The sequence below is a fragment of the Bombina bombina genome, chromosome 3, assembly GCF_027579735.1.
Source record: "Bombina bombina isolate aBomBom1 chromosome 3, aBomBom1.pri, whole genome shotgun sequence".
Lineage (NCBI taxonomy): Eukaryota > Metazoa > Chordata > Amphibia > Anura > Bombinatoridae > Bombina > Bombina bombina.
The window spans coordinates 1,045,417,275-1,045,444,746 of NC_069501.1; the positions used below are offsets into that span (position 1 = coordinate 1,045,417,275).

General features: G+C 40.2%; 1 protein-coding gene across 1 annotated transcript in view; it reads right to left on the bottom strand.

Moving 5' to 3' along the window:
- Positions 1-27,472, bottom strand: part of NCKAP1L (NCK associated protein 1 like) — a 605,812-nt gene that overhangs the window by 409,431 nt on the left and 168,909 nt on the right. Inside the window, exons 5-6 of the mRNA XM_053708267.1 lie at positions 23,717-23,859; positions 22,787-22,877 (exon numbers count right to left, since the gene is read on the bottom strand). Coding sequence (XP_053564242.1) covers positions 22,787-22,877; positions 23,717-23,859 — 234 coding nt within the window. The remainder of the gene's footprint in view (positions 1-22,786; positions 22,878-23,716; positions 23,860-27,472) is intronic.

Here is a 27,472-nt window from a genome sequence, read left to right on the forward strand (position 1 = left end):
AGACGACATTCTGATACAAGCTTCAAGCTTTCAAACTGCCAAGTCTCATACAGAGTTAGTACTGGCATTTCTAAGGTCGCATGGATGGAAGGTGAACGAAAAGAAGAGTTCTCTCTTTCCACTCACAAGAGTTCCCTTCTTGGGGACTCTTATAGATTCTGTAGAAATGAAGATTTACCTGACAGAAGACAGGTTAACAAAGCTTCAAAATGCATGCCGTGTCCTTCATTCCATTCAACACCCGTCAGTAGCTCAATGCATGGAGGTGATCGGCTTAATGGTAGCAGCAATGGACATAGTACCCTTTGCACGCCTACATCTCAGACCGCTGCAATTGTGCATGCTAAGTCAGTGGAATGGGGATTACTCAGACTTGTCCCCTACTCTGAATCTGGATCAAGAGACCAGAAATTCTCTTCTATGGTGGCTTTCTCGGCCACATCTGTCCAGGGGGATGCCATTCAGCAGGCCGGACTGGACAATTGTAACAACAGACGCCAGCCTACTAGGTTGGGGCGCTGTCTGGAATTCTCTGAAGGCTCAGGGACAATGGAATCAGGAGGAGAGTCTCCTACCAATAAACATTCTGGAATTGAGAGCAGTTCTCAATGCCCTTCTGGCTTGGCCCCAGTTAACAACTCGGGGGTTCATCAGGTTTCAGTCGGACAACATCACGACTGTAGCTTACATCAACCATCAGGGAGGGACAAGAAGCTCCCTAGCAATGATGGAAGTATCAAAGATAATTCGCTGGGCAGAGTCTCACTCTTGCCACCTGTCAGCAATCCACATCCCGGGAGTGGAGAACTGGGAGGCGGATTTCTTAAGTCGTCAGACTTTTCATCCGGGGGAGTGGGAACTTCATCCGGAGGTCTTTGCCCAAATACTTCGACGTTGGGGCAAACCAGAGATAGATCTCATGGCGTCTCGACAGAACGCCAAGCTTCCTCGTTACGGGTCCAGATCCAGGGATCCGGGAGCGGTTCTGATAGATGCTTTGACAGCACCTTGGACCTTCGGGATGGCTTATGTGTTTCCACCCTTCCCGATGCTTCCTCGATTGATTGCCAGAATCAAACAGGAGAGAGCATCAGTGATTCTAATAGCGCCTGCATGGCCACGCAGGACTTGGTATGCAGATCTAGTGGACATGTCATCCTGTCCACCTTGGTCGCTACCTCTGAAACAGGACCTTCTGATCCAGGGTCCCTTCAAACATCAAAATCTAATTTCTCTGAAGCTGACTGCTTGGAAATTGAACGCTTGATTTTATCAAAACGTGGTTTTTCTGAGTCAGTTATTGATACCTTAATACAGGCTAGGAAGCCTGTTACCAGAAAGATTTACCATAAGATATGGCGCAAATACTTATATTGGTGCGAATCCAAGAGTTACTCATGGAGTAAGGTTAGGATTCCGAGGATATTGTCTTTTCTACAAGAAGGTTTAGAAAAGGGTTTATCCGCTAGTTCCTTAAAGGGACAGATTTCAGCTCTGTCCATTCTTTTACACAAACGTCTGTCAGAAGTTCCGGACGTTCAAGCTTTTTGTCAGGCTTTAGCTAGGATCAAGCCTGTGTTTAAAACTGTTGCTCCACCATGGAGTTTGAACTTAGTTCTTAATGTTTTACAGGGGGTTCCGTTTGAACCCCTTCATTCCATTGATATCAAGTTGTTATCTTGGAAAGTTCTGTTTTTAATGGCGATTTCCTCGGCTCGAAGAGTCTCTGAGTTATCTGCCTTACATTGTGATTCTCCTTATCTGATTTTTCATTCAGACAAGGTAGTTCTGCGTACTAAACCTGGGTTCCTACCTAAGGTGGTCACTAACAGGAATATCAATCAAGAGATTGTGGTTCCATCTTTGTGTCCTAATCCTTCTTCGAAAAAGGAACGTCTGCTACACAATCTAGATGTAGTCCGTGCCCTGAAATTTTATCTACAGGCAACTAAGGATTTTCGACAAACGTCTTCCCTGTTTGTCGTTTATTCTGGTCAGAGGAGAGGTCAAAAAGCTTCGGCTACCTCTCTCTCCTTTTGGCTTCGTAGCATAATACGGTTAGCCTATGAGACTGCTGGACAGCAGCCTCCTGAAAGAATTACAGCACATTCTACTAGAGCTGTGGCTTCCACTTGGGCCTTTAAGAATGAGGCTTCTGTTGAACAGATTTGCAAGGCTGCAACTTGGTCTTCTCTTTATACTTTTTCCAAATTTTACAAATTTGACACTTTTGCTTCTTCGGAGGCTGTTTTTGGGAGAAAGGTTCTTCAGGCAGTGGTTCCTTCCGTATAAAGAGCCTGCCTGTCCCTCCCGTCATCCGTGTACTTTAGCTTTAGTATTGGTATCCCATAAGTAATGGATGATCCGTGGACTGGATACACTTAACAAGAGAAAACATAATTTATGCTTACCTGATAAATTTATTTCTCTTGTAGTGTATCCAGTCCACGGCCCGCCCTGTCACTTTAAGGCAGGTAATTTTTCCATTAAACTACAGTCACCACTGCACCCTATGGTTTTCCTTTCTCTGCATGTTTTCGGTCGAATGACTGGTAATGGCAGTTAGGGGAGGAGCTATATAGCAGCTCTGCTGGGTGAATCCTCTTGCACTTCCTGTTGGGGAGGAGTTAATATCCCATAAGTAATGGATGATCCGTGGACTGGATACACTACAAGAGAAATAAATTTATCAGGTAAGCATAAATTATGTTTTCAAAATTTTACAAATTTGATACTTTTGCTTCTTCGGAGGCTATTTTTGGGAGAAAGGTTCTACAGGCAGTGGTTCCTTCCATTTAAGCCTGCCTTGTCCCTCCCTTCATCCGTGTACTTTAGCTTTGGTATTGGTATCCCACAAGTAATGGATGATCCGTGGACTGGATACACCTTACAAGAGAAAACATAATTTATGCTTACCTGATAAATTTATTTCTCTTGTGGTGTATCCAGTCCACGGCCCGCCCTGTCTTTTTAAGGCAGGTCTAAATTTTAATTTAAACTACAGTCACCACTGCACCCTATGGTTTCTCCTTTCTCGGCTTGTTTCGGTCGAATGACTGAATATGGCAGTTAGGGGAGGAGCTATATAGCAGCTCTGCTGTGGGTGATCCTCTTGCAACTTCCTGTTGGGAAGGAGAATATCCCACAAGTAATGGATGATCCGTGGACTGGATACACCACAAGAGAAATAAATTTATCAGGTAAGCATAAATTATGTTTTTAAACAACTTTCTAATTTACTTCTATTATCTAATCTGTTTTATTCTCTTGGCATCATTTGTTGAAGGAGCAGCAATGCACTACTGGTTTCTAACTAAACACATGGGTGAGCCAATGACAATCAGTTTATATATGCAGCGACCAATCAACAGCTAGAACCTAGGTTCTCTGCTGCACATGAACTTGCTTAGATAAACATTTCAGCAAAAGATAACAAGAGAAAGAAGCAAATTACATAATAGAAGTATTCTCTATCTGAATCATGAAAGAAAAAATTTGGGTTTCATGTCCCTTTAAATAACTTCTGGGGCATGAACACAATGTTATCTATATGGCCCATGTCACGGATATGTGTAAGGCCACCCCCTCTCCTATTTGGATTATTGTGTTTCCCTCCTGTTCCCCTTATGTTTGTTACACTGATTTAACTTTGCCCTGAAAGTGCTGATCGCTACCCCGTCTGGTCCCTTCATCATGACTTGCCGATTCCCAGCCGGAATCTTATGGAACTATTCGCAGGCTGGGCTAGAGATTCCCGCTGGACTTTAACCTAGGTTGTTCCAGAAGCCCTTTGCCCCAGAGCTCCACTCTTTTGGGAACTTGTCATACCTTTGATGGGCATAGGTTGGGTGTTAACTAAGAGGGAGCTCACTTGGGAACCTGGGATTTTACACCTCCCCACCTCATGCTGGTCCTGAGTACCATTTTCCAGGCTGCCGCTCTTGATTTTTGGACTGTGACATCTGGGGGCCTGGGGCTCTCTAATGGTACCCTGGAATAGCTGCCGCTCCCTCGGGATCACCCTGAAACTGCGACCTAGTTATTGTAGGGATCTCTATACTCATATGGCCCTATGGAGGTGCCAGCCTGTCTGAAGGGGCGGTAATCTCTTGATCACATAAGGCTCTTATCAGATGGCAATTGTGTTATAAGCTGTGTGTTTGTCCCAATAAAGTCTGTTCATGTTTCACCTTAATACGGTCTTGTTTGTTTATCAGGGTGGGCTACTTGCTATAATCACTTTCCCGCTATACAGCTACAGGTTCCTGGGTAAAGAAGGATTGTTTGGCGGAGACACCCAGTCGGGGTATCCGGAGTCCGCCGCAGCTCACATGAACTAGCAGTCTCCTGTTGTGAAAAGCTAATAAAAAAGTATGTGATTAAGAGGCTGTTAATAGAGCATTTGAAACAGGCAGAAATTTAGAGGTTTAAATGTTATAAAGTTTATTAAGCTAACAATGTTGGTTGTGCAAAACTGGGGAATGGGTAGTAAAGGCATTATCTATCTTTTTAAACAATAACTATTTCTCTTGTTAAGTGTATCCAGTCCACGGATCATCCATTACTTATGGAATATATTCTCCTTCCCAACAGGAAGTTGCAAGAGTCCACCCACAGCAAAGCTGCTATATAGCTCCTCCCCTAACTGCCATACTCAGTCATTCTCTTGCAAGCCTCAACATAGATAGGAGGTCGTGAGAGTCTGTGGTTTTTTATACTTAGTTTATTCTTCAAACAAAAGTTTGTTATTTTTAAATGGCACCGGAGTGTGCTGTTTATCTCAGGCAGTATTTGGTAGAAGAATCTGCCTGCGTTTTTTCTATGATCTTAGCAGACGTAACTAAGATCCATTTGCTGTTCTCACACATTCTGAGGAGTGAGGTACTTCAGAGGGGGAATGGCGTGCAGGTTTTCCTGCAGATAAGGTATGTGCAGTAAAATATTTTTCTAGGAATGGAATTGACTAAGAAAATACTGCTGATACCGAAGTAATGTAAGTAAAGCCTTAAATGCAGCGATAGCAACTGGTATCAGGCTTATTAATAGAGATACATACTCTTATAAAAATGTGTTTGAAAACGTTTGCTGGCATGTTTAATCGTTTTTTAACGTACATTGGTGATAACACTGTAATGTTGGTATAGCCTTAAATGCAGTAAAAGCGACTGGTATCAGGCTTATTAATAGAGATACATACTCTTGTAAAAATGTGTTTTAAAACGTTTGCTGGCATGTTTAATCGTTTTTTAACATATGTTTGGTGATAAAACTTATTGGGGCCTAAGTTTTTTTCCACATGGCTGGCTTAAATTTTGCATAGAAACAGTTAACTGAAGCTTCCCACTGTTGTAATATGAGTGGGAAGGGCCTAATTTAGCGCTTTTTTTGCGCAGTTAAAATTACAAAATGAATCATCCAGATTCCCTCAGCAGTCCCATGAATACTACAGGACATTTCTAAAGGGCTAAAAAGACTTCCAAAATCGTTTATAGGGAAGGTAATCCACAGCTCTGCTGTGGCAGTTTGTTGTGTCTGTTTTTAAAAACGTCTATGTCGTTTTTTTGATCCGTTTTTTGCATTAAGGGGTTAATCATCCATTTGCAAGTGGGTGCAATGCTCTGTTACCTTATTACATGTACTGTAAAAATTTCGTTTGTTTTACTGCCTTTTTTCACAGTTTTTTAAAATTTTGACAAAACTTGTTTCTCTTAAAGGCACAGTAACGTTTTATATATTTGCTTGTTAACTTGATTTAAAGTGTTTTCCAAGCTTACTAGTCTCATTATTAGTCTGTTCTAACATGTCTGACATAGAGGAAGCTCTGTGTTCATTATGTTTTAAAGCCATGGTGGAACCCCATCTTAGAATGTGTACCAGATGTACTGATTTCATGTTAAACAATAAAGATCATTTGTTGTCTTTAAAAACATTATCACCAGAGGATTCTGTCGTGGGGGTAGTTATGCCGACTAACTCTCCCCACGTGTCAGACCTTTTGACTCCCGCTTTAGGGACTCACGCTCAAATGGCGCCAAGTACATCAAGGGCACCCATAGCGTTTATTTTACCAGGGGATTCTGTCGAGGGGAAAGTTATGCCGACTAACTCTCCCCACGTGTCAGACCCTTCGACTCCCGCTTCAGGGACTCACACTCAAATGGCGCCAAGTACATCAAGGGCGTCCATAGCGTTTATTTTACAAGACATGGCAAAGGTGGTGAATAATACTCTGGCAGCAGTATTAGTCAGACTACCTGAAATTAAAGGAAAGCAGATAGCTCTGGGGGTAGATACAGAGCATACAGACGCTTTAAGAACCATGTATGATACTACCTCACAATATGCTTAGTCTGTGGGTGATTTTTTTTTTTTTGACTCAGGGAAGATGATTTAACCTGATTCTGATATTTCTACATTTAAAATTTATGCTTGAGAACCTCCACTTGTTGCTCAGGGAGGCTTTGGCTGCCCTGAATGAATGTGTACAATCGCAGGGCCAGAGAAATTGTGTAGACTGGATAAATAATATGCAGTGCCGGTGTGTACTGATGTTTTTCCAATACCTAAAGAGGTTTATTAAATTTTTTTTTAATAAGGAATGGGATAGACCAGGTGTGCCGTTCTCTTCCCCTCCTATTTTTTAGAAGAATGTTTTCTAATAGTTAAGACCACTCAGGACTTCTGGCAGACAGTTCCTAAGGTGGAGAGAAGAGTTTCTACTCTAGCTAGGCGTACCACTACCTCTGGCGAGGACAGTTGTGCTTTTTAGATCCAATGGATAAAAAATGTTTATTCAACAGGGTTTTATCCTGCAGCCCCTTGCATACATTGCTTCTGTCACTGCTGCTGCGGCGTTCTGGGTTGAGTCTCTTGATGAGGCTTTACAGTTAGCGACTCCATTGGATGAATATATTTGACAAGCTTATGCTAGCCAATTCCTTTGTTTTCTGATGCCTTTGTTCATTTGACTAGACTAACGGCTAAGAATTCTGTTTTTTACTATACTGGCGCGCAGAGCGCTATGGCTTATATCATGGTCAGCAAGAGGGAATTTTTGCTCAGTCCAAGGCGGTCTGGAGACAATCGGACCTGGAACAAAGATAAGCAGGCCAAGGAGCCTGCTGCTGCCTCTAAGGCAGCATGAAGGAACAGACTCCTATCCGGTAAGGGATCCTATAGGGGGCAGATTTTCATTCTTCGCCCAGGCGTGGGCAAGAGATGCCCAGGATCCCTCGGCATTGGAATTTATATCCCAGAGATATCTTCTGGATTTTCAAAGATTCCCCCCCAAAAAAGGGGAGATTTCACCTTTCCAATTATCTGCAAACCAGATAAAGAAGGAGGCATTCTTACATTGTGTACGAGATCCATCCAGTTCCAAGAGAGGAACAGGGACAGAGTTTTTACTCAAATCTGTTTGTGGTTCCCAAGGAGAGGGAACCTTCAGACCTATTTTGGATCTAAAGATCTTAAACAAATTCCTCAGAATTCCGTCTTTGAAGATGGAAACTATTCGTACCATCTTAACTATGATCCAGGAGAGTGAATAGAGGACTACAATGGATTTGAAGGATGTTTATCCTCACATTGTGATGCATAAAGATCACCATCGTTTTTCAGGTTTGCCTTTCTAGACAGGCATTACCAGTTTGTAGCTCTTTCCGTTGGGATATCTACAGCCCCAAGAATCTTTATGGAGGTTCTGGGGTCACTTTGGCGGTCCTTAGGCCCCGGGGCATAGTAGTGGCCCCTTATTTAGACGACATCCTGATACAGGCATCAAACATCCAAGTTGCCAAGTCTCATACGGACGTAGTACTGGCATTTCTGAGATCACATGGGTGGAAAGTGAACAAGGAAAGAGTTCTCTATCCCCAATCTCAAGGGTTTCCCTCTTAGGGACTCTGATAGATTCTGTAGAAATGAAAATTTACCTGACGGAGTCCAGGTTGTCAAAGTTTCTAAATTTCTGCCGTGTTTTTCATTCCATCCGCGCCCTTCGGTGGCTCAGTACATTAATGAAATCGGCTTAATGGTAGCGGCAAGGGACATAGTACCGTTTGCACGTCTACATTTCAGACCGCTGCAACTATGCATGCTCAGTCAGAGGAACGGGGATTACACAGGTTTGTCCCCCTGTTAAACCTGGACCAAGAGACCAGAGATTCTCTGGTGACTATGTCGGGTCCATCTGTCCAAGGGTATGACCTTCCGCAGGTCAGATGGGACAATTGTTACAATAGATGCCAGCCTTTTAGGTTGGGATGCAGTCTGGAACTCCCTGAAGGCTCAGGGATAGTGGACTTAGGAGGAGACCCTCCTTCTAATAAATATTCTGGAACTGGGAGTGATATTCCATGCTCTTCAGACTTGGCCTCAGTTAGCAACTCTGAGGTACATCATATTCAGTCGGACAATATACACGACTGTGGTTTACATCAGCCATCAAGGGGGAACAGAAGTTCCCTAGCGATGTTAGAAGTCTTACAATAATTCACTGGACAGAGACTCACTCTTGTCTATCAGCTATCCATATCCCAGGTGTTGAGAACTGGGAGGTGGTTTTTCTAAGTCGTCAGACTTTTCTTCCGGGGAGTGGGATTTCCTCCGGAGGTCAAGACCAAGCAGGAGAGGGCTTTGGTGTTTTTGTCAGCGCCTGCGTAGCCACGCAGGACCTGGTATGCAGATCTGGTGGACATGTCATCCTTTCCATCACGGTCTCTGCTTCTGAGACAGGTCCCTCTACCTCAGGGTCCTTTCAACCATCTAAATTGAATCAATCTGAGATGGACTGCCTGGAGACTGAACGCTTGATGTCATCAAAACATGGCTTCTCCGAGTCAGTCATTGATACCTTAATACAGACATGAAAGCCTGTCTCTAGGAAAATTGAACATAGATATGGTGTAAATATCTGATTGTTATGAATCCAAGGGTTACTCATGGAGTAAAGTCTGGATTCCCAGGATATTATCTTTTCTCCAAGATGTTTTGGAGAAAAGGGTTGTCAGCTAATTCCTTAAAAGGGACAGATTTTTACTCTGTCTATTTTTTTGCACAAGCGTCTGGCAGGTATTCTAGATGTTCAGGCATTTGGTCAGGCTTTGGTTAGATCCAAGCCTGTGTTTAAAACTGTTGCTCCACCATGGAGCTTAAACCTGGTTCTTAAGGTTCTTCAAGAAGTTCCGTTTGAACCTTTTTTGTTCCATAGATATCAATCTTTATCTTGGAAAGTTCCTTTTGGGTAGCTATTTCCTCGACTCGTAGAGTCTCTAAGTTATCTGTGTTACAATGTGATTCTCCTTATCTGGTCCTTCGTACGGATAAGGTAGTCCTGCGTACCAACCTGGGTTTTTTCCTAAGGTGGTATCTAACAAGAACATCACTCAAGAGATAGTTGTTCCATGCTTGTATCCTAATCCTTCCTCAAAGAAGGAGCGTCTATTACACAATATTGGACGTGGTTTGTGCTTTAAAGTTTTACTTACAAGCTACTACAGTTTTCATCAAACGTTCACCTTGTTTGTTGTCTATTCTGGACAGAGGAGAGGTCAAAAGACTTTGGCACCCTCTCTGTCTTTTTGGTTAAAAAGCATAATTCATTTAGCTTATGAGACTGCTGGACAGCAGCCTCCTGAAGGGATTACAGCTCATTCTACTAGAGCTGTGGTTTTCACTTGGGCCTTTTTTTTTTTAAATGTGGCTTCTGTTGAACAGATTTACAAGACGGAGTCTTGGTCTGCGCTTCATACTTTTTCAAATTTAACAAATTTGATACCTTGCTTCTTCGGAGGCTATTTTTGGGAGAAAGGGTTTCTTACAGGAAGTGGTAACTTCCGTTTAAGTACCTGCCTTGTCCCTCCCATCATCCGTGTACTTTAGCTTTGGTATTGGTATTCCATAAGTAATGGATGATCCGTGGACTGGATACACTTAACAAGAGAAAACATAATTTATGCTTACCTGATAAATTTATTTCTCTTGTAGTGTATCCAGTCCACGGCCCGCCCTGTCACTTTAAGGCAGGTAATTTTTTCATTTGAACTACAGTCACCACTGCACCCTATGGTTTTTCCTTTCTCTGCATGTTTTCGGTCGAATTACTGAGTATGGCAGTTAGGGGAGGAGCTATATAGCAGCTTTGCTGTGGGTGGACTCTTGCAACTTCCTGTTGGGAAGGAGAATATATTCCATAAGTAATGGATGATCCGTGGACTGGATACACTACAAGAGAAATAAATTTATCAGGTAAGCATAAATTATGTTTTTTTGTGTACACTGTCCCTTTAAGCATTTTTTTATAGATATTAACGTTTCAAATATAATAATTTCAAACATCCAATCATTTAGATTCTAAAACTTGGGATTGGTGTTGGGTAAAGTTGGGGCAGTCCACAGTAGAGGATTCTGAGAGCATATCTAGTAGCCATGTTTAAATGGTATTGTGTTTTAGATTGTGAAAGCAGGACATAAATAAGGTAGGAAATGCGGAAAGAGGAATCGTGTCGCAGAGCAATGTTTATGCACATGTGCAGAGGGATGTAATCAATATGTTTGCTACAAGCAGAAGGGATTTTTGGATTAAAGTTGTGTAGTTTTTGTTATATGTCAATATAACCTTATAGAGAATTGCGCAGAATCATTTAGGAATAGCTCATTTCTGATTTTCTTAAGAGGCAAATTACACTATAATGATTTGGGTATTCCAGTGATAAATTAATGTAATTTAAATAACCTATTAATAAATCATTATAAATATTTAGAATGTGCAAATCCTGCTCTTCTTCCCATATGTTGTAATATAACTGAGAATGTCATTCATAAGGGCAAACCTATGTTGTATGCAAGCATGAATGCGATAACCAAAGGCAGGAACTGAAAAGATTTTAAATGTGTTGTACACATAATCAAAGGACCAATAAATGCAGTAGAATTGCATAATCAACAAATGCATAATAAGAAGACAATAATGTTACTCAAGTGCAATGGGCCATGTGTTCTTGAGCAGGACAAAGTCATTAAGCCAATCAGAAGTGACATATCCATGTAGCCAAAATATTAGGATACAATAAGGGTGTGTGGTTTCAAGCCCAGTGTAGAATTACACACTATATTTTACAAACAGTATATATAAAAACTATAAAACATTACTGAAAAATAGGACACGGACACAACAACAATCTAAAATTGGGTACTAGGAAAGGGTATATCACAACCAATCCTCATCTTTGTATATATTACCCAAAACTAAGTTAAAAACATAGGCCTGGTAGCTGGAGGGTGTGTGTAGGTGATAAACAGTGCTTTCAGTTAGAAATAGGGGTAAGGCAACTATTCAAGCTTTCAATACAGGCACTCCTATGCGCTCAAAGGCGTCCTCCTACCTGCAAGCTTCCTGTGGGTTACACAGCCAGCCAATTTCTGACTAGTGTCCCTATAACTAATACCGTAACACACATAAAGGGCGTTAAGAGTCTCAACCAAAGCATTGGCATGTATCACTTTTGTGTAGCAATATCTGTCAACTTAAATAATATCAATTTCAATGCTTAACACTTAGTAGCCACTGTATGCACACCAAACAAATGTGACACATGCTACCCTCCTAGCCCCGCCCACCGACGCGTTTTCTCACTACAGAACGTGACTTCATCAGGGTATTAGGGCTGGCCAAGCCGATCTCCACGGCTTAAATTCACAGTCATTGCCATGGTTATATAATATGTTTGCGGAAGTGTTTCCCGCAGTTACCGCGTTATTTCTATACTATAGAAGCAGGTATTTACATTATATTGTTGCAGATGGCATCTAATATTAGAGTAATCACTACATCGTAAGTAATATGTCTGATCAATTTTGTGCATAACACAGATCGGCCAATTGATCTTTCATCACTATTGCTTATACAGATATACTGAACTCATTATTCATCTTATGGCTTAAAAAATCAAATGAATTTGTTTGATTTGTGATAAAGTTTAGATAGTATATTCACTATCATTAATTAGCTGACATCTATTAATCACATACATTAGAGTTTATTCTGTTATACTTTAAACAGACTGAGCATGCATATACTTCAAAGAGTGTTTCATCTAAATTTGATATTAAGGATAAACATACTATATACTTTCTTTTTATCTTCAATGTGGACTTCACCACACTGAGATTCAGATCATCACTGTGTATATCTCATATGTTATGCTTCATATTAGTGAACCATCAAATGTTACAGTAATCATTATGTCTGCCAGAGATAGTATCATCAAGTGTTTACATAACAATCAGATTTTTCCTACCTTAATTCCGATTGGCTGATAGAATCCTATCAGCCAATTGGAATTTGAGGGACGCCATCTTGGATGACGTCACTTAAAGGAACCTTCATTCGTCGGGTAGTCGTTGGTGAAGAAGGATGTTCCGCGCCGGAGGTCTTGAAGATGGAGCCGCTCCTCGTCGGATGGATGAAGATAGAAGATGCCGCTTGGATGAAGATGTCTGCCGGTCCGGATGTCCTCTTCTGCCCGGATAGGATGAAGACTTCTGCCGGTCTGGATGTCCTCTTCTGCCCCATCGGATGAAGACTTCGGCCCGGCTGGGTGAAGACTACTCAAGGTAAGGAGATCTTCAGGGGGTTAGTGTTAGGTTTTTTTTAAGGGGGGTTTGGGTGGGTTAGAGTAGGGGTATGTCGGTGGTGGGTTTTAATGTTGGGGGGGGTTGTATTTTTTTTTACAGGCAAAAGAGCTGATTACTTTGGGGCATGCCGCACAAAAAGCCCTTTTAAGGGCTGGTAAAAGAGCTGATTACTTTTTAATGTAGAATAGGGTAGGGACTTTTATTATTTTGTTTTTTTTTATTTTATTAGGGGGCTTAGATTAGGTGTAATTAGTTTAAAATTCTTGTAATATTTTGGGGGGGAGGAGCCAACTGTGAAGGGAACAAGACGTGTTTCTGCTGAGCTCCCGGTCCTAATCGCATTAAAAGAAGGGTTAACGCAAAATTTTGCTTTTTGGATGCTTAAGACAGACTCCTAATATGCCTACATGGGCTAGCGAAGAACTTGGGTGATCGTTTGGATTTATTTAGGTCAGCGAGTTTGATAACATTTAAGCCATGAAGGAGGCCTCAGCCATGTGGGTGTTTGAGATGGCTCAGATCCTGTACGCTCATTTTCATAGCTTAGCGCTGGCAATGCATGAGGCCCTAGCGGACGTGGCTTTACAAAATGCTGCACATTTGCCAGTAAATGCCTCTCGTGCAGATCGTTATTATGGAACAATCGCATCTGGAGCTTACAATGGCGGATGCGCAGATGAGCACGTCACTCCTTCTGGGCAAGATGACTCAATTTCTGGCGGCGATACAACTTCAAGCCACAAGCCGGGCTGCATGGAGAGCGATGTGGATCTGAGCCACCCTGATGAGAGGGGTGATGTAACGGAACTTGCGATGTTGCTCAGTGCTTCTCTCTACCATAAGGAGGATCCGAGGCGACATTATGTTGTTAACACAGGGACCTTCTCATTATTTCTTAAGAGCAATGGTACTTTCAATATTAAGGCTAAGCCTACCGACCTATTTCTGGAACATACAGGAGACAGTGATCCCCAATTGAGACCACAGTGTATTTCTTCTGTTATGTGTGATCAGTCCACGGGTCATCATTACTTCTGGGATATAACTCCTCCCCAACAGGAAATGCAAGAGGATTCACCCAGCAGAGCTGCATATAGCTCCTCCCCTCTACGTCAGTCCCAGTCATTCTCTTGCACCCAACGACTAGATAGGATGTGTGAGAGGACTATGGTGATTATACTTAGTTTTTATGACTTCAATCAAAAGTTTGTTATTTTACAATAGCACCGGAGCGTGTTATTACTTCTCTGGCAGAGTTTGAGGAAGAATCTACCAGAGTTTTTTACTATGATTTTAACCGGAGTAGTTAAGATCATATTGCTGTTCTCGGCCATCTGAGGGAGGTAAAAGCTTCAGATCAGGGGACAGCGGGCAGATGAATCTGCATTGAGGTATGTTGCAGTTTTTATTTTCTGAATGGAATTGATGAGAAAATCCTGCCATACCGTTATAATGACATGTATGTATACACTTTAGTATTCTGGGGATGGTATTTCACCGGAACTACTCTGTTAAAAGTCACTAATCCTTTTAATAAGTATTTATCATGTTAAACGTTTTTGCTGGAATGTAGAATCGTTTACATTTCTGAGGTACTGAGTGAATAAATATTTGGGCATTATTTTCCACTTGGCAGTTGTTTGGTTTTAATTGTGACAGTTTCGTTTCTCTTCACTGCTGTGTGTGAGGGGGAGGGCCGTTTTTGGCGCTCTTTGCTACGCATCAAAAAATTCAAGTCAGTTACTCTTATATTTCCTGCATGATCCGGTTCATCTCTGACAGATCTCAGGGGTCTTCAAACTTCTTTGGAGGGAGGTAGATTCTCTCAGCAGAGCTGTGAGAATTTTATATTGACTGTGAATAAAAACGTTGCTCTGTAATTTTTATGTCAAATTTAATTATTGTTATTTTACTAATGGGAACAAACCTTTGCTAAAAGTTGTGTTGTTTTAAAGTTTGATGCTATAACTGTTTTTCAGTTCATTATTTCAACTGTCATTTAATCGTTTAGTACCTCTTTGAGGCACAGTACGTTTTTGCTAAAAAAGATTATAACCAAGTTGCAAGTTTATTGCTAGTGTGTTAAACATGTCTGACTCAGAGGAAGATATCTGTGTCATTTGTTCCAATGCCAAGGTGGAGCCCAATAGAAATTTATGTACTAACTGTATTGATGCTACTTTAAATAAAAGTCAATCTGTACAATGTGAACAAATTTCACCAAACAGCGAGGGGAGAGTTATGCCGACTAACTCGCCTCACGCGGCAGTACCTGCATCTCCCGCCCGGGAGGTGCGTGATATTATGGCGCCTAGTACATCTGGGCGGCCATTACAGATAACATTACAAGATATGGCTACTGTTATGACTGAAGTTTTGTCTAAATTACCAGAACTAAGAGGCAAGCGTGATCACTCTGGGGTGAGAACAGAGTGCGCTGACAATACTAGGGCCATGTCTGATACTGCGTCACAGCTTGCAGAGCATGAGGACGGAGAGCTTCATTCTGTGGGTGACGGTTCTGATCCAAACAGATTGGATTCAGATATTTCAAATTTTAAATTTAAATTGGAGAACCTCCGTGTATTACTAGGGGAGGTCTTAGCAGCTCTCAATGATTGTAACACCGTTGCTATACCAGAGAAACTGTGTAGGTTGGATAAATACTTTGCGGTACCGGCGAGTACTGACGTTTTTCCTATACCTAAGAGACTAACTGAAATTGTTACTAAGGAGTGGGATAGACCCGGTGTGCCGTTCTCACCCCCTCCAATATTTAGAAAGATGTTTCCAATAGACGCCACCACTCGGGACTTATGGCAAACGGTCCCTAAGGTGGAGGGAGCAGTTTCTACTTTAGCTAAGCGTACCACTATCCCGGTGGAGGATAGCTGTGCCTTTTCAGATCCAATGGATAAAAAATTAGAGGGTTACCTTAAGAAAATGTTTGTTCAACAAGGTTTTATATTGCAACCCCTTGCATGTATCGCGCCGATTACGGCTGCGGCAGCATTTTGGATTGAGTCTCTGGAAGAGAACCTTAGTTCATCTACGCTAGACGACATTACGGACAGGCTTAGAGTCCTTAAACTAGCTAATTCATTCATTTCGGAGGCCGTAGTACATTTAACCAAACTTACGGCTAAGAACTCAGGATTCGCCATACAGGCACGCAGGGCGCTGTGGCTAAAATCCTGGTCAGCTGATGTTACTTCTAAGTCCAAATTACTTAATATACCTTTCAAGGGGCAGTCTTTATTTGGGCCCGGTTTGAAAGAAATTATCGCTGACATTACAGGAGGTAAGGGCCACGCCCTACCTCAAGACAAAGCCAAAACTAAGGCTAGACAGTCTAATTTTCGTCCCTTTCGGAATTTCAAAACAGGAGCAGCATCAACCTCCACTGCACCAAAACAGGAGGGAGCTGTGGCTCGTTACAGGCAAGGCTGGAAGCCTAACCAGTCCTGGAACAAGAGCAAGCAGGCCAGGAAACCTGCTGCTGCCCCAAAGACAGCATGAACCGAGAGCCCCCGATCCGGGATCGGATCTAGTGGGGGGCAGACTTTCTCTCTTCGCCCAGGCCTGGGCAAGAGATGTTCAGGATCCCTGGGCGCTAGAGATCATATCTCAGGGATACCTTCTAGACTTCAAATTATCTCCCCCAAGAGGGAGATTTCATCTGTCAAGGTTGTCAACAAACCAGATAAAGAAAGAAGCGTTTCTACGCTGTGTACAAGATCTGTTATTAATGGGAGTGATCCATCCGGTTCCGCGGTCGGAACAAGGACAAGGGTTCTACTCAAACCTGTTTGTGGTTCCCAAAAAAGAGGGAACTTTCAGGCCAATCTTAGATTTAAAGATTCTAAACAAATTCCTAAGAGTTCCATCGTTCAAAATGGAAACTATTCGGACAATCTTACCCATGATCCAAAAGGGTCAATACATGACCACAGTGGATTTAAAAGATGCTTACCTTCACATACCGATTCACAAAGATCATCACCGGTATCTAAGGTTTGCCTTCTTAGACAGGCACTACCAGTTTGTAGCTCTTCCATTCGGATTGGCTACGGCTCCAAGAATCTTCACAAAGGTTCTGGGTGCCCTTCTGGCGGTACTAAGACCGCGAGGGATTTCGGTAGCTCCGTACCTAGACGACATTCTAATACAAGCTTCAAGCTTTCAAACTGCCAAGTCTCATACAGAGTTAGTTCTGGCATTTCTAAGGTCGCATGGATGGAAAGTGAACGAAAAGAAGAGTTCTCTTTTTCCTCTCACAAGAGTTCCATTCTTGGGGACTCTTATAGATTCTGTAGAAATGAAGATTTACCTGACAGAAGACAGGTTAACAAAGCTTCAAAATGCATGCCGTGTCCTTCATTCCATTCAACACCCGTCAGTAGCTCAATGCATGGAGGTGATCGGCTTAATGGTAGCGGCAATGGACATAGTACCTTTTGCACGCCTACACCTCAGACCGCTGCAATTGTGCATGCTAAGTCAGTGGAATGGGGATTACTCAGATTTGTCCCCTACTCTGAATCTGAATCAAGAGACCAGAAATTCTCTTCTATGGTGGCTTTATCGGCCACACCTGTCCAGGGGGATGCCATTCAGCAGACCAGACTGGACAATTGTAACAACAGACGCCAGCCTACTAGGTTGGGGCGCTGTCTGGAATTCTCTGAAGGCTCAGGGACTATGGAATCAGGAGGAGAGTCTCCTTCCAATAAACATTCTGGAATTGAGAGCAGTTCTCAATGCCCTTCTGGCTTGGCCCCAATTAACAACTCGGGGGTTCATCAGGTTTCAGTCGGACAACATCACGACTGTAGCTTACATCAACCATCAGGGAGGGACAAGAAGCTCCCTAGCAATGATGGAAGTATCAAAGATAATTCGCTGGGCAGAGTCTCACTCTTGCCACCTGTCAGCAATCCACATCCCGGGAGTGGAGAACTGGGAGGCGGATTTCTTGAGTCGCCAGACTTTTCATCCGGGGGAGTGGGAACTTCATCCGGAGGTCTTTGCCCAAATACTTCGACGTTGGGGCAAACCAGAGATAGATCTCATGGCGTCTCGCCAGAACGCCAAACTTCCTCACTACGGGTCCAGATCCAGGGATCCGGGAGCGGTTCTGATAGATGCTTTGACAGCACCTTGGAACTTCGGGATGGCTTATGTGTTTCCACCCTTCCCGCTGCTTCCTCGATTGATTGCCAAAATCAAACAGGAGAGAGCATCAGTGATTCTAATAGCGCCTGCATGGCCACGCAGGACTTGGTTTGCAGATCTAGTGGACATGTCATCCTGTCCGCCTTGGTCTCTACCTCTAAGACAGGACCTTCTGATACAGGGTCCATTCAAACATCAAAATCTAACTTCTCTGAAGCTGACTGCTTGGAAATTGAACGCTTGATTTTATCAAAACGTGGTTTTTCTGAGTCGGTTATTGATACCCTGATACAGGCTAGGAAGCCTGTTACCAGAAGGATTTACCATAAAATATGGCGTAAATACCTATACTGGTGCGAATCCAAAGGTTACTCCTGGAGTAAGGTTAGGATCGCTAGGATATTGTCCTTTCTACAAGAAGGTTTAGAAAAGGGTTTATCAGCTAGTTCATTAAAGGGACAGATTTCAGCTCTGTCCATCTTGTTACACAGGCGTCTGTCAGAAAATCCAGACGTCCAGACCTTTTGTCAGGCTTTAGCTAGGATCAAGCCTGTGTTTAAAGCTGTTGCTCCGCCATGGAGTTTAAACTTAGTTCTTAACGTTTTACAGGGTGTTCCGTTTGAACCCCTTCATTCCATTGATATAAGGTTGTTATCTTGGAAAGTTCTGTTTTTAATGGCTATTTCCTCGGCTCGAAGAGTCTCTGAGTTATCAGCCTTACATTGTGATTCTCCTTATCTGATTTTTCACTCAGACAAGGTAGTTCTGCGTACTAAACCTGGGTTCTTACCTAAGGTAGTCACTAACAGGAATATCAATCAAGAGATTGTTGTTCCATCCTTGTGTCCAAATCCTTCTTCAAAGAAGGAACGTCTTCTACACAATTTGGATGTAGTTCGTGCCCTCAAGTTCTACTTGCAGGCAACTAAAGAATTTCGCCAAACTTCTTCCCTGTTTGTCGTTTATTCTGGACAGAGGAGAGGTCAAAAAGCTTCTGCTACCTCTCTCTCTTTTTGGCTTCGTAGCATAATACGTTTAGCCTATGAGACTGCTGGACAGCAGCCTCCTGAAAGAATTACAGCTCACTCCACTAGAGCTGTGGCTTCCACTTGGGCCTTTAAGAATGAGGCCTCGGTTGAACAGATTTGCAAGGCTGCAACTTGGTCTTCGCTTCATACTTTTTCCAAATTTTACAAATTTGACACTTTTGCTTCTTCGGAGGCTATTTTTGGGAGAAAGGTTCTTCAGGCAGTGGTTCCTTCTGTATAATGAGCCTGCCTATCCCTCCCGTCATCCGTGTACTTTTGCTTTGGTATTGGTATCCCAGAAGTAATGATGACCCGTGGACTGATCACACATAACAGAAGAAAACATAATTTATGCTTACCTGATAAATTCCTTTCTTCTGTTGTGTGATCAGTCCACGGCCCGCCCTGTTTTAAGGCAGGTAAATATCTTTTAAATTATACTCCAGTCACCACTTCACCCTTGGTTACTCCTTTCTCGTTGATTCTTGGTCGAATGACTGGGACTGACGTAGAGGGGAGGAGCTATATGCAGCTCTGCTGGGTGAATCCTCTTGCATTTCCTGTTGGGGAGGAGTTATATCCCAGAAGTAATGATGACCCGTGGACTGATCACACAACAGAAGAAAGGAATTTATCAGGTAAGCATAAATTATGTTTTTGTCTATCCCATGTCCCCTATCTGAAATGGAGGTGCTCTGGAGCCCTGAGAGACTTGCTTCTATCATGCCTAAAATCGGAGTAGGTTAAAATTTTGTCAGGGGGCACAGATCCGGAGTAGGACTGGCACTGTGAGACGTTAAAAGACACCTAGCTAACAAAACCTTTCTTTTGGAAGTATTAGGTACCATGGAGATAGGGCCTTTTAAAGACACTATTAGTATAGTTCTGATGGTTATTTTTTGCTTTGAGTTTTAACATTAATGATTTATGAATGTCTATACAAGCATAGCAAGTTTATTTTATCTGTGTATACTTCATTTGTATTTTAGCTATGAAGATAAATATATGCTCAACTGTAGTGGGACTATACTTTTCTACTCATTCCTTGAGCAGCGAGCTGGATATACAGCTCAGAGACTGCCTATGTTTATATATTGATTGTCAAGTGACAGGCGTAGGACTTTGGGTGGCACTCAGCTCTATATGTCTAGATGGATTATGTGATTTCATATTATTGTCACTTAAGGCTGTTTAATATGTATGTTATTTGTTATGCGCTATTTACTGACATATACCAAATTACTATACAGAGATTAGATAGCCCATATACCTTAGCTATACACATATAGTTCATTAAATGTTGTCCTGTCCTCTTTTGTTGGGGGCTGAACCCCCTCTATCTACAGTTAATTAACTCTCCAATCCCGCCACACAAATATACTAAGGCTGCTACAAGGTAGAATAAATACACCTAGCTTATTTGGATCACGGTTGCCCCTTCTCACACCTTTGTTACTTTATTATATCCAGTTTACCACCTCTTCCCACCCATAATGTACCTTCCTAATTGGAAGAGCTACTTAAACGGTTTATCTTATATGTACCACAACCTTTTATTTTGAAAGTATTATTGTGACATCTCTCTATTTCATTTATGCTAGCTTTCTTTTTGTTTTAATGTGAGGTATGTATTTTGTATCGCTAAATTTTTCTGTGATATAATGGCTATGACTATATCTCTAAGAGTATATCAGATATGAAAATAATTGAAAATGTCCTAGTTTATTAGCAACAAAAAATGGAAAATTTGAGGTTTATTTTCAATTTGTGTTTACTATTTTTGATATGCAACAAACTGAACCCTATATGAAGATATAGCGGTTATTGTAACGCTCTTACTTTTATGTCATTTATTTGTTGTAATGCATTTATACCTCAATAAAAATATTTAAAAATAAAAATTCTTGTAATATTGTTTTATTTTCTGTAATTTAGTGTTTGTTTGTTTTTTGTAATTTAGTTTAGTTTATTTAATTGTAGGTATTGGTATCTAATTTATTTAATTAATTTAATGATAGTGTAGTGTTAGGTTTAATTGTAACTTAGGTTAGGATTTATTTTACAGGTAATTTTTTAATTATTTTAACTAGGTAGCTATTAAATAGTTAATAACTATTTAATAGCTATTGTACCTAGTTAAAATAAATACAAAGTTGCCTGTAAAATAAATATAAATCCTAAAATAGCTACAATGTAATTATTAATTATATTGTAGCTATATTAGGGTTTAATTTATAGGTAAGTATTTAGTTTTAAATAGGATTAATTTAGTTAATAAGAGTACTATTATTTAGATTTATTTAATTAATATTTAAGTTAGGGGGGTGTTAGGATTAGTGTTAGACTTAGGTTTAGGGGGTTAATAATTTTATTATAGTGGCGGCGGTGTAGGGGGGGCAGGATAGGGGTTAATAGGTATTATGTAGGTGGCGGCGGGGTCCGGGAGCGGCGGTTTAGGGGTTAATATATTTATTATAGTTGTGGCGGGGTCTAGGAGCGGCGGTTTAGGGGTTAATATATTTATTATAGTTGCGGCGGGGTCTAGGAGCGGCGGTTTAGGGGTTAATATATTTATTATAGTTGTGGCGGGGTCTAGGAGCGGCGGTTTAGGGGTTAACATATTTATTATAGTTGTGGCCGGGTCCGGGAGCGGCGGTTTAGGGGTTAACATATTTATTATAGTTGCGGCGGGGTCTAGGAGCGGCGGTTTAGGGGGTAATAACTTTATTTAGTTGCGGTGGGCTCCGGGGGCGCCGGTATAGGGGGTAGAACAGTATAGTATAGTGTGAGTGCTTAGTGACAGGGGTATCAATAAAGCTGTAAAAAAGCCGAAGAGCAGCGAGATTGATGATTGATAACTATCACAGTCCGCTGCTCATCACCCTGTACTTGGTGCGCGGCTTTTTGACAGATTTATTGATAACTTTGGCGAGCGTATTCAGGTCCGCGGCAGCAATGTGAGGCGAACTTAGGTGAGCGTATTGGGGCCGGCGAAGGCAGGTACGTACGGAGCTTCATAACTAGAGGCCTGTGTGTATATAGTACATTTCAATATTTGGTTTAATATTTGGTGTATTATAACTTTACTCGCATTTCCTCACGATATTTCACCAGCGCACTTCAGCCTCCCTTTGTGTGGCGCTCCTTTATACCCTCTTTCTCTTTATCCAGATTGGTTGTGATATACCCTTTCTTAGTACTCAAATTTAGATTGTTGTTTTGTCTGTGTCCTATTTCTCAATAAAGTGTTATAGTTTTAATATATTATATACTGTTTATATCCATGTAGCCATCAAGCACTGGTGGTATACAGCTCAGGAACGTCATGGGAACAGGGCCGGCTCAAGACATTGTGCTGCCTGGGTCCGAGATTACAATGACGCCCCCCAATAATGACATTATTGATTAACATATCTACCTACTAGCCTGGCCACTGACATTACTAAGCTTGCCTACCTGCATGCAACCAATGCTTATTCAGCATAAGTGGGAAAGAATTTAGGGGGTTGATTCTGTGTCTTTGTGCATTCCCAGAAGACAGGGGTCTGACAGTGACTGACTCAATAAAGTCAATAAAGTGCTGCCCCTTGTCAAGTGCTGCCTGGGTCCCTTGGACCCACTTGGTCCCATGGTTGAGCCGGCCTTGCATGGGAATATACCTGTCAAGTGAGTTTTAAATGTTTGCAGGAGTTAAAAACACATATATTGCAGTGCATATTTGTTTAAGAATAAAATGCTCTATCAAATTAGAGCATTTTATGTTGTTTGGAATTTATTTTAAGTGGGCTCATAAACTTAAAGGTATTTTCCAGTTTTTTATCTTTGTTGTGCTGTTGAACTTATGAGTTTGATAGACATTTATTAAACTCAGCGACCAACTCTTAAAATAGGAAATATTACACATTGCAGGATCTAAAGGTATATATGGCTGTGCCTGTAACGCTCACCTTGGTATGAGGTCCAAATTCCTCGCTGAGTTTTTTCAGTGGACTGTCATATTCTAATATCATCTGCCCCAGCCTGGCATAGGATGGATCACTGTGGAGTAAGCATTATAATGGTGAGTGTGAAAGGGTTCACTTAAAGGGACATGAAACAAATATGTTTTCTTTCATGATTCAGATAGAGAATACAATTTTAAACAACATTCCAATTTGCTTCATTCTTTAGATATCCTTTGTTGAAGAAATAACAATGCACATGGCTGAGCTAATCACACAAAGCATCTATGTGCAGCCACCAATCAGCAGTTACTGAGCCTATATAGATATGGTTTTCAACAAAGGATATCAAGAGAATATATTAAATTAGATCATATAAGTAAATAAGGAAGTTGTTTAAAATTGCATGTGCTTCCTAAATCATGAAAGAAAGAAATTGGGTTTTCTGTCCCTTTAAGTACTTTATGAATATAAACCATTATACTAAATTAAATATATTCTGAAAAGTAAAAATATTGAAAAGGTATATTTAGCCCCAGATTTAGGTCACTTGTGAGCCTTTAATTATTATTATGAGTGCCGTGCCAGTTATTACAGGATTAGAGCTAGATCGCAGCAGTTTCACACGAATGGATCATTTTATGTAGTAACAGTACGACTGTGTAATAATAAAATCACACTTTCTGTCATGATTCAGATAGACCATGCAATTTTAAGCAACTTTCAAATTTACTTAATTACTATTATTACATTGTCTTTGTTTGCTTGGTATCTTTTGTTAAAAAGCAGGGATGTAAACTCTGGAGCGTGCATGTGTCTGGAGCACTATATGGCAGCAGTTTTGCAAGAATGTTAGATGGCAGCACTATTTCCTGCCATATTGTGCTCCCGGTACCAACCTATTGCCGGCGTAAGACTCCTGTTATATTAACTCACCTCTGTCCCTGCATCATTTCCGATGCACAGTTATAGAGGGCAACAAGAGTTTTTCTGTCTTCTATGCGTGACATCAACATAATGGCAGAGAAGTACGTCACTATGAGATCCAAGTAATTCTTGGTGAAGGTGTAGTTAACATTCTGCAAGAATAAAATGTAAACATGAGAGAGCATGGTAAAATATGCCAAGGAAGAACATTCAACACAATTGCATGTGTCACTTTTACATTTAATTTAAATTTAATCTTTATGTCTGATGAGTATTTATTTAATATCTTTAAAAAAGTAAATCATCATTTATAAAAATTGTATATTGTGGTAAAACATTTTTAAATTGTATATCATGGTAAAAGAGCAATATATATCGCCCCTATGTGTATATATATATAATAAATTGAAAGAGAAAATTGTGGGGAGATTAATCCTCACTTTAGATCCCTTTATCCGGCACCAGAGTATAGGGTTCAATTTATCTAATAACTAGCAATTCCTATAAAGGTCTACTTCCCCTTTAAATTCCTTACCACTATGTGCTCAAACTATAATTGCTCCCATATCATCACAACACCTACATTCAAATTACAGAGGATATTAATAATAAGGTCACATACAAAGAACAATTTTCCTTATGCACATATGATTTATTCACTGCCAACTTCAAGAAAAATAACCATTTTTAAAATAACGAACATGGGTCCACTTGTTTTACACATTGTATTATGTCCTTATAGCAGACTATTGTGGTTAAAGTCCAATTGTGGACATCAAGTATTTCCCAAAGACTTTTATTTCTCAATTATTGCAAATCGCAAGTTGCATTCTTCAGCCATATAAAAAGTCCTTGAACATACTAGGGCTTTAATGAAAATGTTCGTTTTTAAATAGTGGTGCAAAAGTAAGACTTATCACTCTAGGAGTTATAATATTGTGCTGTTTATCACTTGCATGTGAGTGGCTTGTAAAGTTTATCCGTAGTAGTTGCTGATTGTATGAGGCCTCAAGGAATTAGGGCTTGTATAACTAGACTTCCCCACACCTTGCTAGGCTGTCTGTATCCAATATGTTGCAACATAGGTAACAAGTGTCAAAAGCTTTACCTTGATTGTAGATCTCCGGTTTTCCTTTTTCCCCCCCTTAGGGAATAATCACATGCACGCTCCAATTATCGCTTTCTTCCAACCCGCAATGAGTGTGTCAAACTTTGCGCCGTTGTTTTTCTTTTTGTCGGTTTAACGTGATATTGAGGGCTCAACTGCAGCCCTCAGCTTGATTTAGCTCTTAGCTATGCGCGTTTCACCCTTACTGGTTGCTTGTTTAGGGCTTCATCCGGCTTCTTTCTCATTGGTCAAAATTCAGACTTTTTGTACTGTTTAGTTTGTACCGCCCTTTAGGTGAAATAATAGTATTTTCATATGGCATTGCTCAATATTGTTAATTAACTTCATTCATAGGTCGAGGAATTTAAGGTTTAAATTAAAACTTATGAATATACATTATTTCATTCTATTTTGATACAATGTTATTTCATACAGTTATCTTGAAAACAATTTATTTATATACAAAGAGATTTCATAATTTTCATTGCTTGGCATTTTTACTTTCATATATTATAGTTTTATGTTATTGTTGCAATAAACATTATTAAACATACATTTATTTATTTATATCATATTTGTTGCAACATTTTGACATCAATTTTAGAATTTGAATAATTAAATTTTTAACACTTCATTTATTCTTGTTATAAAGTTTCTGGGTATTAAGATCATGTTATTCTCCTATTTTCAGGACATCTAATATTTACTAAATCTTATGTATTCTTCAAACCCTGAAGTTCCATTTTTATATTCATATTAGAGAAAAGGGGCATCATTTATTTATTTGTTAAGTCCATATGGTTTTAGGGCTTTAAGATCATATATCCACCTACATTCTTTTTGTAGTTCAGAATCAGACACTTCAAGTATAGCCTCCAATAATTTTAGAAGAAGAGGCAATACTAATAGAAGAGGTTTTTTTATTCAGGAGAAGAACAAGAAGACAAGGAGAGGGGGGAAAAACATAAGAGAGGATTTAGTAGAAAAACAACAGAGATATCCTTTAAAGAATCAACAGTCACAAAAATAAAAACAGATGTGATAAATTTATCGGATAGAGAACTTACAGAGAATGAAATTAAATTATTACAAAAGGGGTTAAACTTTGTACCTACAAACAAATGTAACACATTTTAAATTGTTAAGGATGTTCATATGTTTGCTAGAAAAATAGTATTGAAAAAAGTTTTTAGCAATAAAAACCAAAATAAAACTGATACTTTGGACATTCATGATAGGGCAACCCTAGCACAATTAGAAGAATTAGCAGAGGATACCACCTCAGATTCTGCCTTGGAAGAAAAGAAAATTGGGCATACAACTCTTAAAAATAGCTCTTTATACATGCCAGCCTTGTCACAGGTGTGTAAACAACTTTGTCAAACTAGTTGAGGCAGATATTAATGTATTAGACATTGAAACAGCATTTAAGGATAATTTAACACAAAATCAAAGGAAAGCATTGAAAGCCCTAAATAATGATAAAACAATCACTATAAAGCCGGCCGACAAGGGCAGAAATGTAGTGATATTAAAAACAACAGACTATGTAAAAGAATGTTCTAAACAACTTTTGGATAGAAAACAATACATAATTTTAAAAAGCAACCCGACAGAAACATATAAAGAAATTTTGGACAATTTGATCAAGGAGGGGACACAGGATGGTTTGTTAAATAAAATGGAAGTTGTTTTTGTAAGAATTTTTTTTTCCAAAGTTAGCAACATTTTACACAATACCTAAAATTCATAAAAATAAATCACCACCTCCAGGCAGACCAATCATTTCTGGACAAGGTTCCTTAACAGAAAAGGCATCACAATACATTGACTATATATTAAGACCAAGTCTTTTAAGTTTTCCATCTTATGTAAAAGATACTCAAGATGTATTAAAAATTATTGAGGGTATGTATTTTGAAGACAGTTGGATATTAGTGGCAATAGATGTAGAGTCATTATACTCTTCAATACCACACAAAGAAGGCATTGCAGCATGTGAGTACTTTCTACAACAAAGGGGTCACATTCTCTAAACACACAAAATTTGTTAATAAGTTAGTAAGTTTTGTGTTAGAACACAATTTCTTTACATTTGGAGGAAAATTTTATCAACAGGTGAGGGGCACAGCAATGGGAACTTGCTGTGCCCCCACCTATGCGTGCCTATATTTAGGCAAATGGGAAAGAGATGTTGTCTATGGGGGAAGCCAGAGTACAAGCATAAAACTCTGGCTTCGCTTCATAGATGACATTCTACTATTCTGGTCAGGAACAGAGCAAATGTTGCATAATTTTATGAAAGAATTAAATATTAATAATTACAACTTAAAATGTACATATGATTTCAACAAAACAGCAATCACCTTCCTGGATTTAAGAATTTCAGTACAAAATAATAAGATAATAACGAGTACTTACAGAAAAAAGACAGCAGGGAATAATTTATTAATGGCAGATAGTCACCATCCCCCCTCCTTGATTAAAATCATTCCTAAGGGACAATATTTAAGACATCGAAGAAATTGCACAGAATCCAACACATTTAAAGACGAAGCAGGATCTTTAAGAAAAAGATTCATAGATAGAGGATATTCTCAGAATGTACTGAAAAAAGCCTATACTACTGCTATTAAAAGCAATAGAGAAGAACTACT